The sequence below is a fragment of the Ischnura elegans genome, chromosome 4 (assembly GCF_921293095.1).
Source record: "Ischnura elegans chromosome 4, ioIscEleg1.1, whole genome shotgun sequence".
NCBI classification, from domain to species: Eukaryota; Metazoa; Arthropoda; class Insecta; order Odonata; family Coenagrionidae; genus Ischnura; species Ischnura elegans.
In genome coordinates this window covers 17,567,753-17,588,034 of record NC_060249.1, presented here as the reverse complement: position 1 = coordinate 17,588,034, position 20,282 = coordinate 17,567,753, and the positions used below count along the sequence as shown (strand labels likewise).

At 37.8% G+C, this 20,282-nt stretch overlaps 1 protein-coding gene and 1 long non-coding RNA gene across 4 annotated transcripts in view; both read right to left on the bottom strand.

Moving 5' to 3' along the window:
• Window positions 1-739: 739 nt before the first annotated feature.
• Window positions 740-20,282, bottom strand: part of LOC124157102 (cilia- and flagella-associated protein 70-like) — a 50,715-nt gene continuing 31,172 nt past the window's right edge. For 2 of the 3 annotated variants that reach the window (XM_046531594.1, XM_046531596.1), the window contains 6 exons: window positions 13,460-13,593; window positions 10,353-10,502; window positions 7,937-8,067; window positions 7,722-7,842; window positions 7,476-7,625; window positions 740-2,934 (listed from right to left, as the gene is read on the bottom strand). In XM_046531594.1, coding sequence (XP_046387550.1) covers window positions 2,857-2,934; window positions 7,476-7,625; window positions 7,722-7,842; window positions 7,937-8,067; window positions 10,353-10,502; window positions 13,460-13,593 — 764 coding nt within the window. In that variant the 3' untranslated portion in view covers window positions 740-2,856. Of the gene's footprint in view, window positions 2,935-2,962; window positions 3,745-7,475; window positions 7,626-7,721; window positions 7,843-7,936; window positions 8,068-10,352; window positions 10,503-13,459; window positions 13,594-20,282 lie in introns of those variants that run through there. The other variant, XM_046531595.1, reaches the window with a different exon arrangement.
• Window positions 19,688-20,267, bottom strand: LOC124157104. Its single transcript, XR_006864538.1, has 2 exons — window positions 20,228-20,267; window positions 19,688-19,799 (listed from the first exon to the last, which is right to left on the bottom strand). It is a non-coding gene; the product is annotated as an uncharacterized LOC124157104 (long non-coding RNA).

The following is a 20,282-nucleotide window of genomic DNA, read 5'->3' as shown; positions in this document are numbered from 1 at the left end:
CTCCTCAAATCCCTGAACATTGCTACCCAAGTAGATTGATTGTTCAACCCCAGTATTTCCTGTCCTCTTAATTATTTTTTTAAGAAAATAGACTTCCATAAGATCATAAATAGTTATGTACATCTCGTTCCACACATATCTTATTTATTTTTTGGTACTCAAACCAACAGTGACTGTTTTTTTGATTTCAGAGAGACCTTTGTCCGATATTCACATAATTTAAGCCTACACGTTCAGGTATTTTGCAGATTTGTGCAAATTGTAACCAAGAATGCGTTAATTGTGGAGAAATCAATTGAGAATATCTTGTAAATTAGTCAGATATGGTTGGTTCTTCAGTGATAGCACCCAGAATGTTATTGGCATTGTCAGTGGGGTAACTAGGAATATGCCTTGTGGGGGAATGGGGTGGCCTGGGGTGGCAACCTTTCCCCCTCCCACCCAGACAAAATCTGGTACAATTTTTAATAATGATGTGTCTGGAAATACATTTTACGTCATTTTGCCATTAAAAATTGAACTTTAAGCAGAGGCAGTTACTATGTATATGTCAAAACTAGACGATAGTTTTAAATATTTTTTTTATTTCTCTGAGGCTTTGGGGGGGGATCTATCCCCTCATCCCTCCCCCATACTTCTTTTGATTTCTGAGAGACCTGTGTCCGATATTCAAGTTAATTAAAGCCTACACCTTCAGGTGTTTGCAGCCACTGGGCATCGTACATTTTTTGTTGACAGCTTGGAAATTCTTCATGATTCTTCCAGTTATTCACTGGCACACTATTGGCAAGATATATTGAGGGCCACATTCCTTCCAGGAAGTTAGTTGCTTACTCCATCCTTCTCAACAAGTTCAATGTGCTAGTTTGCCAATTTTTTTATTCCGTCTGTTTGAAGAATAAAGAGACCCATATTTTTCCATATCTGATGTCTACTTCTCAAGCATGGTGAAGCGAGCCTTATTGTTGGTGAAAATTTTGCGGCCTGAACCCTTTCACAGATAATATAATGCTTTCACCTTCTCCTGCCAAGTGGGTCACCACATATCAGCTACTCCTGGGCCACACTAATCAATCTCGCAGGCTTAGTTACTAGTGACACTTTCGTGAGCGATTCCTTCCTTCAATTTGCAGTTCCCTATGAATAGCTTACTATCTCGTGGAAACTTTCCCATTTCTAATTTTTGAACTGTGGCAGAATGGCTGGATGAAGAAGGTTTTGTTTTTGCCAAAACTTATTTTTTCCCTCCATTCAGTTTTTCCATAACAATTTACAGTCTCAGTGGACAACCCCATTTTCTCATATGCCATGGAGTAGAGCAAATCACTTCGATGATTCGTGATAAGCTAGTGTGGAATGAGTGGAAATTTTGAAAACTAAATTTTCAATACGATTATAAGAACATCAATTTTGACCTTGTCCATCATCGTCCTTGCAGCAGAATTTGGTTGGGGGGATCTTACCAATGTTTTTTCCTTGTCACATCTCCCAATTAAGTAAGTTCAAAAGCTAATTGTGTAAGGCCTACCATACACGTTCCGTCCCGGCCTTGAGGCCGGAACTGTGCAGTTTGGCCGGAGCCTTAGGGCCACCATACACGTTCAGTGTGGCCTCAAGGCCTGGACTGTACAGCCCCGGACTGAAGGCAGAACTGACAGTGTGTGGCGATTCCTTGAGGCGGATTGTCGGCCGGATAGGAAAACAATAAGGTCCGGCCTCAAGGTCGCTTGGCCTTGAGGCCATTCCCATCCAGCCGACGATCCGCCTCAAGGAATGGCCACATACTGTCAGTTCTGCCTTCAGTCCGGGGCTGTACAGTCCAGGCCTTGAGGCCACACTGAACGTTTATGGTGGACCTAACTCCAGCTTCATTCAAAGTAATATGAAAACAATCAGTGATGCAAAGCCAATACATCCATACATTGTGAAGTGTCTCCTTTCTCTCTGCAATACCTGTGTTATTCAAAAGGAGTCTCAAGTTTCTCATGATTCATGTTACTTTTTGTAAACATTATAATGTGAATGTCAATGAAAGACATCCCAGAATGCTCACTAATAGCTAGAGTATACATCCACTATACTTATAATTTGTATGTATACACCAAACAATTAGAGTATGTACACAATTTAAGTTTACCCTCGGTAAATATTATTCATGCATCCATTTCATCACTCTGTACCATGTGTGCTGTCTAGGATGCAACCTTGGGTACATTGATGGTGGAGTTATCTCTGGCTGCATTACAGCTTCACTTACAAATACCATTGCGCATTGCATTATTTTATTTCAGTTTGGAAATTTGTTTTCAACACTGTGCATTATAGTAAATTTACCTACTGGAATTCTGATTTTCACCTGTTTATCTTATAAGTTAACAAATGATTTCATTAAGATAAAAGTTGATGCAGCCTGAAATGTGAATACTCAATGGCATTTGGAAATAAAAATATTATTTTATTTTCTTTTGCATTACAAAGAATACTAATGTTATAACTCTTATATACTCATATGTCTGTTCAGCCAAAATTATTTAATAAGTGCAAAAAGTTTTTTAAACTGTCATAGTTTTGATATTGAAAAATTAAATATTATTGGTGTAATTTTTTGTAAGAAATTAAAACTTAACTCTAACTATTTTATTTGTGTGTTGAATTACCCTAAACCTTTCTGTGGAGTTATTTAATTTAAAGATTTTAAAAGGTTTATATGCAAGTGTAGTGTCATTTTATTTGCCTCAGCTTCTTAATTGTTCAGTCTTGAACTCATTCCTATTTCTTGATGGCATTTTACTTTCATTTTGTCCTCTTAGTTTTAGGCTTAGGATTCTGCCCTTGTGAATGATTAGTGTCATGTTATTAGTCCGAGTCCTCTGGGAAAATTTTATCATTCATATCCAAAATTTTAGTTTCCAGTGCTCGATCATTCAAATTTAGCTGAAAATCAAAAAGTATTGATAGTATATTATATGTACAAATAATAATATTTATTTGCCCAGAGGTCATCATACATAATGATACAAACATAGTTTAAGTACCTATATGGGGCACGTCAGAAAGAAAACACTTTTAATAAAGAATACATTTCAATTCAATACTCTTTTACACTATGGAAACAATTCTTTTATAAGTACCCTGAAACTGTCTTTTTTTATATTTTCACTTTCAATATTTTTAATTGATGTTGGTAAGCTATTGTATACTTTTATACACATGAACTCAGGTCCTTTAGATGTCAATGAAAGGTTTGATATTTTGACATGAATGTCATTGCATCTCCTAGTTTCATCAGAATGGAACACATTATTTTTTATAAAATTTGCCTTATACTTTTACATATATTACATACTGATATATGTATATACACAGTTAATAATGCCAGTCTTTTGAAGAAGGGACGACAATGAGCACGATATTTTAATTTGCACATACTTCTTTCTACCTTCTTTTGTATAATGAACACATCATCAAGTAGGGAGGCAGATCCCCAAATTACAATACCGTATGACATTCTAGATTAGAATAGGCCATAGTATGTATAGGGTTTTCAGAACATACTGACTTAAAATGCTTTAGCATAGATATTGGATGAAATAATGTATGAAGTTGTTTATGTACATAAGTGTGCTATATGTGCATCCCACTTCAGATTACTATTAACATGAATTCCAAGATAATCTATGTACTACACAATATAAAGATTATTTCTGCACTGCAGCAGATCATCGTCCTTTATGCCATGCCGAGCTGAAAACAACATCACTTGGGTTTAATCATCGTTTAGCATTAGTTCATTGTCATCACACCATGTTTGCATGCATTTCATTGTACATTGAGTGGTATCAATAGATGTTGCCACATTTTTACTTTTTGACACGATGGTTACATCATCTGCGTACATAACACACTTATTATTGGGAGTAATAATTTTTTTGGTAGATCATTGACATAAATAAATTTCAATTTCATACTTATCAAACCCTGATAGTAGGTAATACCACTTAAGTCAGAGGCATAAATAGGAATTGACTTTGGGGGGAATAGATCTAATTTCATTGTACACAATGTAAAGTGAAACAATGCGAAGCATTGCTGGGCAAGCAAAGCTGGGTATAATAATCAAACAAAACTGTTAGAATTTAATTACGGTAAAACCTCTATGTAGTGAACCTCTTTACAGTGTAAACCTCCATACTTCATACCACCCCTACGGTCCCATCAGATTTACATGTAAATTTATAGGCAAACCTCTATGTAGTGAACCTCTTTATATCGTAAAACCTCCACTTATCATATTGAGGAGATACCCCCAAGACAGCCTAACTACCTCCGCAAATTGTACCGAGACAACTAGGGACCATTAATGCAGTTGTGATTGCGTACATAGAATGAAATTATTATCAGCAATAAATGCTTCACCCTTGTTATTTTTCTTATTCACCTTTAATATGCTGTAATTTTCATGTTAATCATTAGTTGTGGCCATTTTGTTCCATACGAGAGCATACCTAACAGTAAATAAGAAAAAAGGTATCCAACTCTCCTAATCATTTTAAGTGACTGTTGAATAGAGAGAGATCACATTGTTTTCTCTCGAATCGTGGTAAAAATCATGCGATAGTGTTCGCTTTCTGTAATTAATCAATAATAAATATTTGTTCACTGATGCATGCATGTGTGTTTAAACACATAAATATAATGGATTAAAAGACATTAGTGTCTTTCATTTCCAAAGGATATGAAAAAATGGTGCTTATCGCTAAAACCTCTCTATAGTGAACCTCCATACATCAAATTGCCCAAATTTTGATCGCCTCCATTACGATGTAAAGAGGTTTTACTGTACTATGAGAGTAAAGTAATTTTTAAAAATTGGAGAGACCAAGTTTAAGCTGAAGCATTTAATTACTGTATTTCAAGCAAGAAGGATTTCTGTTATTTCAGTTTTTTTAGGGTTCTGGGAGTTATAGGAATTTATTTCTGGGGAGGTTCTATCCATCTTATCCCCCACCATAGTTATGCCACTGATTTAAATTATCTTGATTTTATGTCTCATGAAATAAAAAACAAACCTACTGCCTATATCACACCTAATTTAATTTTTTTCCATTTTCAGGGCTTGTTAGGTAATTCTTCTAAATGTGGTAAAAACTTTTAATAGACCTCAAATAAAGAGTATCCACCATCATGTGCATAGTTAACCGTCAGAGATGGTGCATGCTCCTTATTTGAAATGTATTCGCTGTTTTTATAGGATTGAGGAGAATATCCTACCCTGATGATCAAAGAAGTTCAGCTCTAAGATGTAGGCAGTGGATATTTTTTCATTTAATAAGACCTAAAATAGAGAAAACGACAAAGTTTTGGATATTTTTATTTTATTTCTAAACCACCGAATACAGCTCATATTGGCCATTTTAGATCGGGGTATTCAATAAATTTTAACAATCAAACGTACACGAACAACCATGCCCTGGATAGGGGAAAACTACCCAGGCAGGACTCGAACCTGCGACCTCTTGTTTGGCAGGCAAGGACTTTACCGCCACCGAGGCCGGCAATGGATGGATGGATGAAGAGAGGAAGGAATCTTCTAGATGAGATGTGGAGATGGAAGGTTTGGGTGGAGAAAATTCTGAGTGGGGAGGTGATGTTAAGAACTGTTGGAGGGATGAATATTAGGTGAGAGAGGAAGGAAGAGTATAGGGTATACACATTAACTGAAATGGAGTAGGCTTTATTGTGAATTGAACCCTTTCGCGCCGGACATCGGGTATAGCCGTTGCGGGGGTTGGGAAGCGACTGCAGAGGTAGCTATGGTTGTGGTCTTTAGGCCTGGCCCGAGACCCTTGTGCCTCCCCTTAGGCAATTAAGCCCAACCCTCCCACTCATTTATGATCCTTCCCACAGCAGGAATTTGCGGTGAAGTGGTTGAAACGACAATGGTTTTTGCAAAGAATAATTTATTGCAAACTCAAATTTTTTATTCATTTTAATGAATTCTTCATTTTGTTCTATGTGTAGGCAAATTTTAAATGAAATTTTAGTGTTTTTTTAACGAATTTCTCATGTGAATGCCTTAATACCTTGTTCTTCCATACGGGATGAAAAATATGTAACGGGGAGATGCTGCCATTTGCCGAGTTTTATTGCCATTATCACTCATGAATGTAACAATCCGAATAACTTCCTACATTACATATCCTATATTTTCTGATTTATTCATTTTCCCCCAAGTAATTACTAATACGCTGGTATTCTAAGGTAATGTAACTTGTATAACCAATTCCATACCTATACGTTGTATGCCCTATTGTTAGCTATTCATTTTGGGTGGAACATTTGCTCAGCTGCCTGACGATGTCTCAGGTAGGGTAAACTATGCGGAAAACCATACCTTCCACCCCAACAATGGTATCGCACGTGCATTCATACAGTCCAGGTGTTGAGCGCTAATGACATTTTTGCTGAATTTTTCGATGGCCCTCTACAATTCTTCAAAAAACGATCCTTAGTGTACCATTGAGCTAGTTCTTTCATGGGTTTTCAGGCTTGCATTCCTTTTTCCCTACCTTTTTCCCTTTAGTGAAAAAGAAGGATGGGAAGTATTACATTTAGGTTTATTCAAAGAAGAATTTTGACACCTAACCTTCTGAAAAATAAAAAGGGCCTAACTAGGTTATTATCAATGCTAGAAACCCGTTTAAAATTTCACAATGCTTAAAAATATGTCAGTTATTATTATGTAAGTGTAATTTCTCAGAAATCGTAATCAATAATTATTTATAAAAAACACCGGTAAAATAATAAGTTGACCACAGACTCCCGGTAAGAAAGGGTCCGAGGGTCGGGTGAGAGGCAGGGATAATGGCCGGGCACCCCATTGAGTTGGGTCCCAAATCCGAGGGACGAGTGTACCCGGGCAACTCACCCCCAAAAAAGCTCCGTATCCAGAGGTTTAAAATATTCTTATGCTACTTGTAGCGTGGTAACGTTTTGCTTTCGTAGACTCCGGCAGGAAAGGGTTAAGAGTAGAGTCCAAGTTTAGAAGGGAGAGAGGTGGAGGTTATCTGCAAAATACTCTACGTAAACTATATGTACATATTAACCGGTAAAATGCAGTGGCATAGCCAGGTGGGGGGGTCCAGACACCCCCAAAATATAAAAGCACAATTATTTTCCTTCATAAAAGAAAACTATTGAAAAATCATGAATTTACAAAGTATTTTTTTAACAAAAGAAGTTTTTTCGATTGTGAAAAGTGTTAACATTAGTTTAAAACCCATTACTTAGTAGGTACCTATACCCTATTTTTGAAAAATTTTCCCCCCTCGTTTTAGGCCCCCCCCCCTTGAACAAAATTCCTGGCTACACCACTGGTAGAATGCTTTATTAGTAATAAAATCATGATAACTGAAAGGGCATAAAAAATTCTCATCAGTAACCAACTTTTACTGAAACTTTCCTTTTTTTCTCACCATAATAGCTTGTCTGTAGCAAAACTTGAATTTTTCCTTTTGCCTCAGTGATATGTTGACCAAAGCGAGTAATGCCCAAGTGCTTGGGTCATACTTATCAAGAACATTTGATTCACTTAAACTCAGTTCTGCTGCCTTATAGTCTCCACTCTGTAAATTAGAGTAAAATTAGAAGTTTTTGTTGTAAATTATGGAGAAATGAATGAAGGTAACTGATTTTTCCATTAGAATTATGAATTAAATAACCTCATACGCAGCTTGCCCAGCTTGCCTCCAAGAATATGGTGTACCATAGAATCGACTAGCATTTATAAACATTTCAGCCGCTAGATTATAATTCTGCTGGTAATTATAGAATTCTCCCAACCTGTAAGTGCATAAAATGATGTTGTGCTTTAAATACATTGATTTGCATTATGTGCTAGTTATTTACAGGTATGAATAATAAGCGTGGTGTTAACCTTAGGTACAGCATATGAAATTCAGGAGGTGGATTATAGCACTGGAGTGCACATCGCATGGCATTAAATGCCTGTTTGTCCAATCCAAGTTTGTAATAGATTTGTCCAGCGAGACACCATGGAGGATAGTCCTGGTAAGTACAGATTGATTTCTGCATTAAAATCTAATATCAAATAATCATTTCTTGCTGGTAATTGTTATTCCCATCCCAGTGAGAAATGGGTGGTGGAACCCACGTGGAGATGTAACGTGGGTACCACGTGTTTTTGGTCGTGGAATCAACGTGGAACCCACATGGAAATTTGGTGGAAAAATTAAAACAGCAGTAGGTGCTGTCCTAAAACCATTAAAACCTCAACCACTCTATATCTAAACCTTCTATACATGTGTCTACGATTTTTCATGTGCTCTCATGGCTGCCTTTCCACGAATTATATAAAAATAGAATGTGCGATACATTTTCACATAACTAGCGTGGATTCAGGATGATAAATGACGCAATGTCACCAGAGAGTTAAGTTCCACGAATTAGAAATTCTGTTTAACATTTTATGCTAATCACCACAAATCCACTTGAAATCAACGTGGATTCCACTTGGGTCCAACCACTCAATATCCACCACCACCATACATCCACGAGTCAACGTGGATTCCACGTGGGTTCCACGTGGATTCCACCACCCATTTCTCACTGGGATTCTGCTGAAATCAAGAACTAAATTAGAAATCAATGTGAATAGAACTTTTAAAATGCTGGATTTGCTGCCCTAACCTTTTTTGAGATATCTTTTGATTGTTTTACAGATAAAATTTTGTTGTCTGTATTATATTTACTTAAATATAGAGGAGGATGCTGGTTACACAATACGCAAGTCGTGGATACTTTAAAGAGCTTCTGCTTTAATCCCATCACCATTACAAGTTACATTTTCAACTACCGGAACCGGAAGTCCCCCGTCCACATATTTACAGCGTTGCCAACTCACACACACCACATTCATGCTAGCCAACCTACTAGATTGGCTACAACAGTCTGAGGACTTCCAGTTAACAGCAGAGTTGGCATTTTGAAGTCTTTAAAAATATTGAATTAGGTACCGAATTTGTATACATATTACAATGTCTCAGCACAACTTCTATGCTAGTTAGTATAACGGTGTCTCCTTCCTTGAGCCAGTAGTATGGCTAAAAATAGTACTCTGCTAATTTCTTTCAATTTCTGGCTAAACAGAATTCATTAATATAAAATCATGGTAATACTTATAGTGTTCTGTTTGTAATACAATTGAAATTATATTTTGCTCTGCTCATTGTCATTCACGGAAGTAATTGTTTTCTTACAATTTAGTATGCTAACCAATTGTTCTTTAAATTTCTTTGACTTTAGCATTTCACTACCTTCATGTCACTGTAGTAATTTCTTTCAATTGCATGGACCGTCAAGTACCACCATATGCAGTCGGATATTTCATGGACCGTTAAGTTTTTCAATATTCAGTTCACTCTTATGAAATACAGAAGTTTAGGCTAAGCCATCCCATATACTAAATCATGATGATTCATGTTTAATATTCAACTCACATATATAACATTCATTTATGTTGATAAAACACTTGTGGCTGTTTACGCAAATACCATAATTCAATCCTCTTACAGGGTACTCTTAAACTTCCCTTGAAAGTGAAAAAATAGGTCCAATGTATTCTCAGTAACAGTTGAATGCCTCATGCTTTTTCTCTTTTTAGTTCATTAACTCTGCTAAAACGTGAAGCAACTCCTAGAACTCAACTCTCTTTTGTTTGTGATTTCACCTGGGGTGGTAATTCAATGCCAAGATATGGGGTGCATTCCAAATCATGCATGATGTATGTCGATGCACATCAGAGCATTCCAAAGAGAGCTTCACAATGCATTGATGCAACTCTGCATCACTCGAGCTTTGGCAGGCGTTGGTTCGTATCAGAAATTCTAGATGGAGGTGATGTGAAGGCGAGGGAGGGCTCTGAGACCGAGTCTTTTGTGCTAACGTACGCTTTTTATGTAACGCTGTTGTGCTCCTGTGATTGTGATGGTTATCTACAAATTCCCCTTTTGACGATCTGCTCATTGACAGTGACCGAGGGATGATTGTCACCCAAAGAAAACACATAGTTACAGAACCCAAAATTGCCAAAGATATAAGGTTTTAGCTCTTTTAATCGATGGAATTTATCAATTCAGCAGTTATGAGGTCAGTTATAACTTATTTATCTTCCTGTGTGTAAGGTTTTCCTTTGATTTTAGAGTATATATATTTGAAACGGCTTTGTGTTCTCCCTCAGATATTTTACCTACTCATAACAAAAATAGCCTATGAATGAAATATACATAATTAGATACATACTAAGTGCATGTGCATGCACCTTTGCAATTTACCTTGGATTCTGGAATGAGCTTTTCCACTTGCGATTTAGCATCTTTGTAATCCCCTTTCAAGAAACTGAGAACAGCAGAGTAGTAGATGTAGCCAGTTGACTCCAAATTTTGAGCGTGGGCAATTTCTTGGGCCAAAGCCATTTCTGCAAACTGTGTGGGGACAAAAAATTATTGTGACTGTTACATTGTTAACATAGAAATTATAATGGAACTTAAAATTTACTCTTCTGCAATGGGACCCTGTCAATGAAAATGCCTCCCCAGGTTCACACACCTTGGGAACATTTTTACTTCTCAATAGGAGGAAGTTTGTGGGAAAACCTGCATCGGCTAAAGCCAATATTAGGCACAGAAAGGTTGATGAATGCATTTCTTGATCACTAGGTTTCATGATTTCTAGCACTAAAATCATTAGATTTTATGGGATATTTTTATGATTTCTCTTGCGGGTTGGTCAATAAAACTGAGTATTTATTCTCTGCAAATGTTTTACAGCAGTAAAGCAATGACCAGGCTTGGCCTTTAAAATATGCAATATGGTGATGGCCTACATTTTCATTGTCAATTTCGAGTGGCTTAACCCTTTTCATTGGAATATAAGTCCATTTTATCAAGTACCGTATAAGCGCGTGTAAGAGGCGCACCTTTTTTCCCAGATATTGCAGTCGAAAATGGGGGTGCGCCTCTTACACAAACTTCTTATCTTCCCCCCCTCCCCTTGACCGGTTGCAAATTCAAGGGGAACTGAGTGGCCTTGGTTTTCAGCGTGAGTCAGTCATCTGAAACCCTGGGTCAAAATCAAGCGGCAGCCAGGGGAGTTTCTCCCTTAGTGACGTATTTTTAAAATGCTCCTGTTTGAATTTCTTGCAAGCATCGCGCCGTCACGTCGGTACCCCAGAGGTGAACATTGAAAAGATCGCGCGGGGTGATTGGCTCCGGAGCGCGCGCTAAATTTATTGCCACGAGTGGGCACCTGCGGCATTTATACTGCATATAGTAATATTGGTGTCAAAACCTGCGGTAGAAAAAATTCGAACGAGTGTGCTCATTGTTGGACTTAATGGTGGATAGAAGAAATCGGAAATGCTTATAAGTGAAGAGCGCTGAAGGAGAGGTCGAGGGGAAGAGGGCTCCCTCCCCTCCGTATTTAAAGCTGCGAGCGAAGGAGCAAGGGAAGAACACGTCCGATCTTGCATGTGACGTCGTTGCCTTTAAAGCGAAGGGGCGAAGGCGCAGCAATGTGATATACGCAGTTTGCGTTGCCTGAGTTTCCAGTCCGTCTCGTCTTGTTTGAATGCGCTTATGCTACCCTTGTTTCTTCCGAAATTGTGCTGTTTGGACTATGTTGAATATTAGTAGCTTTATTTTAGCTATAAATATTTGTGTCAATCAATTAGAGCTCAAAAAACTTAAATGCTGTAAGATATACGTCGCGTTAGGACTAATTCTTTTTAGAACCTCGTGCGTGTCATACAATTGCTGAAAGATATCGAGATATCTTCGAGCTCAGAAGGTGACTCACGTAGCATTTGACCTCCAGAAACTCGGGGAATTGAACCTGGTAGACCGAAAAAGGTCAGTTGGTGAAATGGGGTAGGGATGAAACACGTTTCCATTGTTCCCCTGTAACTTGATATTTTCCTGTGGAGTCTCGGAAAGGAAAAAAACGGCAGAGGCATTAGCTGATGGAGAGCCGAGTGTAGTAGTTCCGTTAGGCCCCTTGCACACACACCGATTTTGGACGGCCGGTAAAATATTGGCCGATATTTTACCGGCGAAGCGATGCTTGCACACACGCCGGATTTTTACCGGTCAAGCGATACGTTGCTAAGTTTTTGAGCCGGCGTCGGCGATCCACAGTGACAATAGCCGGCAGTTAACCGGCATTTTGCCGGTGCCGGCGTGTGGTCGGTACGTGTGCAAGCTCCAATGCTCTCCCATTGTTCACTATTGGAATGTGGACGGCCGATATTTTACCGGCCGTCCAAAATCGGTGCGTGTGCAAGGGGCCTTAAATCTACGACCTGGTTATTATCCTACGGCGCTGAGATTGCCCCGATTGTTGTTCAATCTCTTGGGAAAGCTCATGCCATTTGCCTGTCGTGTTTTGCCTTAAAATTTTCCACGGCTGCAATTCTATTGCAATACTCCTGCGAGAGCTTTTAAACGAAATTGTTCGTGAGTAGAACAAGCAACGTAGAGCGATGGCGTATGCAAAGAGAGGATCGGAACTCTTTCTACTCCCTCTTATGCCGCCGCAGTTATCAAAATTTCAGTACTGAAAGAGGACATTTCGATAACTGTCAAAATTCCAGGCATACGTCTGCAACACCGCAGGATAGAATAAAAAAAATGTCGCAAATTTTTTTTCTTTACAGCTTCGATCCTCAAAATAGGGGTGCGCCTCTTACACGTGTGCGCCTCTTACACAAGCTTATACGGTACATATTGTGCGTGACCAGTGAAAGCCTCATTGCACACTTTGAAATGTCTATTTGTGATAATTAAAGCTGGAGAGAGAGCAAGTTATTCAACCACTTAAATGTATAAGAATTTTGCATTCATTTTAAGCGCTGGAAACACTTTTGCTCCATAAATGACTACGTTAAAAACACAAAGTAAAAATGGATGGTGTTACATACTCAGAATTTAAGTCAAACAAAAGCATGAGCAGATCAGACCCAGAATAATAATGCAATAATAGTGCTACATATGCAACCAAATAGCAATCGTACAATGCAATAAAAATTGCTGTCTCATGACAGTGAGACAACACGCATAATTACACTCTAACGACAAAGATTAAAAAAATATTTTTGTGTACCTCAAGAAAAAGCTGTATTTGAAGTGAATATAATTAATTGTAGAAACTGCTGAGAGTCCAAGAGTATCTGTGCCATCCAAAAGTAATGAGAGATTTTATGTGGCAGTGACGCAAGTATGACAATGCATAAACGGTTTTCTGAAATGGTTTTCATTTAAAATAAAACAGTGAAAAACAAATATTCATTAATGTTTCTTACATGATTTTTGTTTTTAATTTACAAATTTAAAATCCCAGTAGCCAGTTGATGGGGGTTAGTAGTACAAGATGTGTTTTTTCTCACCTTATAGCAGTTAATTTTCAAAAACAAGGAAGCAGCTTGAAGGAAGGGACTTGCCAAATCCTTCATATCCCTCCAGCTCGTTAGCAGATATTGCCTAATTGGCCAATGAAATGCAGTTCGTTGACTCTTGAAAGCTTATTTAGCAGGAGAAAAAATTTCATTAAATTGCATTGTTGTTTGGCCATAGAAAAAGTTGGTAATGCCTATATTCTGCATATTTCAGAAAAAATATGCCGTTAATGGCAAATGTTATTGTAAAGCATTTTATGTGAACGTATACACTCGCCCAACTCTCAAGTAGACCAATAATATATTAAACTCTCCTGTCATTGATAGATGGATTAATATGATCTGCAGGCTATCTTTTCTGAATAAAGAACTATTCAGGTAACAATTAAAGTAGGGTTCAAGATCTTACTGCCATTAAAGTAGGCTCGTTAGTACAAATGACCGTATTACTAATTTCTGATTATTACGAATTAAATCGTTGGTCCCGACAAAAAGTATCACAATCCCGAGTCCCGATCAATCAATCAAAGTCCCGACAATCTATTGTAAAAGAAAAGTTTATACGAAATTACGAACCCCAGTTCTGGTCCTGGCGGTTACAGAATGAACTTTATTACAAAGTTTCATGAATAAGCAATGGAATTTAGGTGGATATACACTACGCTACGTTATAACCCAGACGGCACAGAACCCTCCGTATCTAATTCGTATGTACATAGTACCCATTGACTAAGGGGATACTATGCCGCTCCGTCGCTTTTCGTCAATGGATACATTCCATTCGCGGCCTGTCGACGAAGCGCGTACGCAGCATGTGAATGTCCGCTACTAAGCACGTACGATTGGATACAAAGCGCGCAGGAACACGGCACTCAGGCTAATCTCAATCGATTAGGTCGAAATTAGTTATATCGTAACTCGCACGATCGAAAAATGTATCGAACGCAACACAATCGATAACTACCGACCGTAGCGAGAACCTTGATACGAATCATTATGAATAGGGTTGTTCAAGCCTATCAAAACGGTCTAAAAAAACGAATGTATATCACTTCTGATGTAATTTCATTTTGATTGGGATGAATGACAGATGCGTTGAAAAAGTAATGATGGAATTATTAGCAATCAAAATTCGAACAATTTTAAACGCCGCCAAAAACGGTCGGCCATCTTTAAATAGAGGTGATGACGACACAAGCCTGTACGGCTGGCCTGTACCCTCGATCGCTCGATGCCAAGCTGAGTACTCTGCATGCCGACTGGACATTTGCCAAGGTTATTCCTTATTTTGAAATGGCCTATGTTGTGCATGAAGCTTCCGGATGGATCAAGGCGACATGAAATCCATTCTTCAAGTTAGGCAGGCAATGTATGTAGCGTTGACAGGAATTGAAAGTTTTGTATTGCTGCATTTGCTAGGAAACTACGTGCAGTGAACTTTCATTGTGCTTCTAGTGCAAGTGAACACAATTTGTGCCCTTAATGTACCCCTAAGTGAATGATTGCATATAGACGATGAAGTAAAGAGTGAAGTGAGTTGTGAATGTAACTGCTTCGACGAAATTATTTATTTCTTCCATGCTAGTTCAATCAACCCTATACATTTCGATCTAAGGTATCTAACTATTGCCTAGGGGATATTTTTCATATTTGAGCTAGTTGTGCTTTAGGGATACATCGAACGCATATTAATTTTCAATCGTTTGTTCGCTTCTAAGTTCCGTTTGATTTTATTACCTATTCATTTTGAGCATTCACGAGTGTTTACATTTCACGAATTTCGTTGCGCTGTTGTTTGTTTTTGTTTTGGTCATATTTGGGTTACGGTAAGAGTACGGGTAAGAGTAATAGTGAAATTCGAAGTTTTTTGATGTTACAATAACCGGTTTAGCTATTTGTTTCAGCCTATTCATTTCATTGTCCTCGAAATGTCAATGTGAAATAACGTAAACTGATTCTAAGTCGTTAGTGAGAAGTGAGGTGTGGAGAATCTTTCGAACTTCAAGGAGTGCAAATTCTTATATCGTGTGCATAGTGATTGGAAAACCGATTATCATGTTTTATTAGTGTTTTATATTTATTGTGAGTCAAGTTTTTCATTGAATCAGTTGATTCGGAATATATTCGAATAATTCGTATCAAAAAGACAACTCGTGAAATGTGTACGTTGTAGTGCTATTTATGATATGATGAGCAATAAATATGTACAAGTAAGGGTAATTTTGCTTATTATTACTCTTATGAAAGGATAAATTTGGATTTTCTTTAAACATTGATCTGGCGGCAGACGCTGGAGATCTTGAAAAAAAGTGGAATAACCCTGCTGAGCCACTTAAACAACACTGCAGTAGGGCATCTACAGGCTTGTGACGTCACACATCAATTCAAGATGGAAGTAGGGCTTTTTGGCGTAACGTAAAATTTGTCACTGTTTAAAGCCTTCTCTAAACATGTACAATTAAGAAAATAGCATAATATTATTGTCATTGCTCCTTCTGAAGCACGATCTTTCGATTTCTTAAATAAAAAAAATATGGTGAACAACCCTATTGTAAGTTCTCAATAGGTAAATAACACCATATCATGAATTCTAATTACCATGAAAGACTCACGACCGACAAAGTTTTTGTCGGTTGTGAGTTTTTCATGGTAATTAGAATTCATGATATAGTATTATTTACCCATTGAGAACTTACAAAACTTACTCGGCCACTTAAATAACTCTGCGAAAAATGAGATTCTCACGGCTAATTCACGCATCCCCAGCATCCAGAATTCTTAAGTGGCTCGTACTTACATGGAAACCTTGAGATGTTAATGAGAGTAAATTCTTATTAATTTTGACACTAAATAAGACATCACATAGCCCACGAGCATTAAAAAGCTTACCCTAAAGCCTGACGAAATAAAATTTTTAAATAAAAATTGCCGATGAAACAGGATTGCTGACACATCTGCTATTAGTATGATCGAATTCATCAAAATGCAAGCAAAAATTAACGTATAGTTCAGTCTCAGCTACTAAAACTTACCCATATCAGGCGCTAAAGTATTTGAAAAATTATTTGGGATGAGTAAAAGTCTCTAGGTCACTGCAGTAAATGTATCAACCTATTAAAAATATGAAAGTCCTGCCAAATCACCAGCATAAACACTCGTAAAATAAAACATGTTATCTCTTAGATCACACCTCTGATTTTTTACTTACTTTGCATGAAGTCACCACCGCAAGAAATTTTAAAGAGGCAGGAAAGAAAAAACCCACAGAAATACAATACATATATTATGTATTTTCTATTGTCAACCACAATAATATTTCCAATTTTCTCTTCTATCCCACATCTAATTTAGCGAAACAATTACTCTTATTCTCTTTCGAATAGAAAATTATTTTAAAGAGGACTGGTCGATACATACAAACTATCGTCAATACTTTCTCCGATAAACGTCCACTATCACTGCACCAACTTGCACACCCAGGTAAAAATATTTGGTCTGTAACTGAGCTGGAACAGGTCTGGAACGGGGGTGGAACTAAAGGTCTGTAGCTGGTCTGGAACTGGGAAGAAATTGAAACATTGCTCCAGACCAGTTTGGTCTGCAACTGGTCTGGACAACGGGTGGGTAAACTGGTCTGGACCCAGGAGGGCAAGTCGGTAACTTGGGGCGCCTCGTTTGGGAGAGAGAGTTGTCGCCCAAAATTGTCTCCCCACCCAAGTCCGTAACTCGGTAGAGAGAACTGTTTCTCCCGTTCGGATGGGAGAAAACTCGCTCCGATGGGTAGTATGAAAAATTTCTAAGGCGAATCTGATATTGGAGCTTGATTTATCGAAAAATTAACCGTGTGCAATTTAAAAATGTTTTTAATTTTATGTCAAACTCATCCATGCAAATATTTTCTAAATTAAATGCATAATAACCTCATTATGCCTTACTAAAGTCGGGACTACTTTTTTGACCGCGCGCAGTGATTCCTCGCTTGCAAGCGGCTGCTAGGCTAAATCCAAGTGCCGGTATATTTTGCTTGTCACCATGTAAATTCTTCATTTCGTATCAATTACAACCTCACCAAAGTTGAAAATTAAGAGTATATTTCTAATGTGAATACAGCTTTTGCTCGCTGCTTGCAGATTTGTGCAAACATCTTTTGTGCCAAAATTGTGTTATTGTCAATGTGACAACTCCCGTGAATCTTCTGCTGATAATCACAGTGCCAGTGGTTGCAATGTACAAAAATATCGGCTAAGAGTTGTAATTATCAGTGCTCCATCGTGATTGAATTGTAAGCAGTGTTATTACCATATCGATTAATGTCTGACAGCAATGTAAACATTGTCAGTGGCGTGTTCACCTCCGTTGTTCATCGTATAGGTACATTGACATTTCACGATCAAGCTATCAAGATCAAAGCTGTGTGTGAAGTTTCTTTTTCTAGTATATTAACGAATAATAGTCAGAAAAGTCACCTGTGCCTCTTTCGTGGGCTAATTTCTGGCTTTAAATCAGTGAATTAATAGTTGTTTTTATCATAACGAGCTTAGTGATTGTAAGTTGTTCGTGATGAATAAAAGAGTGGAAGTGATTTCCAGTTTTTTTATATTTTATTTTCCTATGTCTCACTTTATATTTACGGTGTGTGCTAGTACTTAGTTTGTGGATATTCATTTATTATCGAAGTACATTTATAGCTTCTGTATGTGTTGACAGCGGAACCGATTCGCGATCTCATGTTGTGTGCACACGGTTATGCTGAGCAGTCGTATTCGTGAAACCAATGAAATGGTGAAACTCTATTACATTGTCGTGGAATAAGTTCTTTTAACAATAAGGGCATGTCTTGTGTTTCATTAACTATCTGTTGCTTTTCATAGGTAACTGTTTAGAAGTTATTTTCCATTATTTAAAGTGCTTTTCTTGCGCTCTCTGAATTAGCATTAGCTTTCTAAACCCCGCTACTTACACGAAAAGAATTCAGAGCTACAGATAATTGTTATTTCATAGGATTGCGGTGTTTTTGTCTGCTATTGAGGGTGATGGATTTTCAGCAGGAAGAGAATCGGACCATCGAAGGACGGATAGGACAACCTTCTCCGCTAATGCGGCCGGAAATCTTCCTCCCTCGCCTCAAACGGTTTATTAATATCCCGCAACAATTTCTCACTGGTGTTAATTGCCCCACTTCTCTTAAATGCACCTCATATACGAGCAATAATATTCTATGGTTTGAAAGAAAACGCGCCATATTGAGAAAATACAACAAAACACTGTCGAGATACGCACTTTCTCCATGGGAGAAAGAGATACGTCGGGCTCTTGAGGGGGACGTAACTGAAGCGCCCGTCTGGGGCGCCAAAGGCGCTTGAGGGGGCTTACGGACTTGGGTCGAGAGACTAGTACTCTCCCAGGCGACAAATAGTCTCCTTTCTCCGGCGGGGCGCCCTAGAGACTTGGGGCGGGCGACAACTCTCGCGCAGGCGCTTCACGAATCTCCTTTCTCCCATTTTCGGGAGAGAACAGAGTTACAGACTTGCCCTCCAGGAATAGCTTGGTCTGTAACTGGTCTGTACTGCTCTGGAACTGGGCTGTTATCAGGGAGACTATGTGGTCTGGAACTAATCTGTTCTAGTGACTAGTTGGTTTATACTACTTAACCTGAGACTCAGGATAACTATAAGATCAGTCAATCTCATTGATCTGACTGGTTCAGTTCAGCTAGTAAGGAAAAGGGAACAGCCTAAACAAATTTATCTGAGAAGCCTACTGAGAGCATTTCCCAAACAGCCAAATATGACGGAGATAAAGGCATACTGGATAGCAGTAATCTTCAATTGTTACAATGGCATTCTTACATAATCAATTTAATACATTGTAAATTTTGAAAAGCGATGATACATCTCTATGGATGTCTTCAGCTGTAAGGGGCAAGAAAGTTAAGTATTCTTATTACAATAAAAAGCTCAGAGTTGATATATCTCCAGATTATATCAGTATGAGTGCAAATGGAATTCAGAATTTAACAAATGTCAACCCGATCGTAAGATATTCATTGTGCTCACACATGGCAACTGCATTTCAGCTGTGAATTGCCATTTAAGTTCTAAGTTGATAAAACATGTTAGCATATGACTTTTGACAAACCATCAATAACATATCCCCTGCAACAGGAAATTTTGGATTCGTATGGAGGTGGATGATTTTCTATGCAATAAAATAAATCTATACAGGCAATTTAACATTTATTGATGTACTACTCAAAACATTCTCTAGCACTAGTAACACAGTTAACATGTATCGTAGTAGAGAAAACGTCTAGTGTCCATCGCCATCAATCCTGGAAAATGAGAATTGTAACATTTAATAACCAGCTAAGTAATAAGTACTTAAGGTAACTTAAAATTGTTCCACATATTCTCTAATATGGTTATTCAATTTCAAGAAAAACCCTTCATGCACGAATGAATTTATAGTGAGACTAATGCTTTTATGCCATGAAAAACAGCTGACAATGTGGTTTCTAACGCGAGAACAGTAATTTGAAATATTTCAACTTAATCGATCTGAATGCATAGTATTTTTAATATACAAGTTAAGCCAAAGATCAACCTAAATTGTAACCACAGTGAGAACGTAGTAATAAATAATCTTATATAACTATTGGGTTGAAAGAAGTAGTTCATTAATTGCATTAGTCCTAAAAATTGTTGATACTCAAGTTCGTTGATTTACTATCGATTGTAAAAATATATTCCATGTACTTACATTAAAAAAGTAAGCGCAGCAGAGATGGGTTGATATTGACCGAGGCATCTTCTTT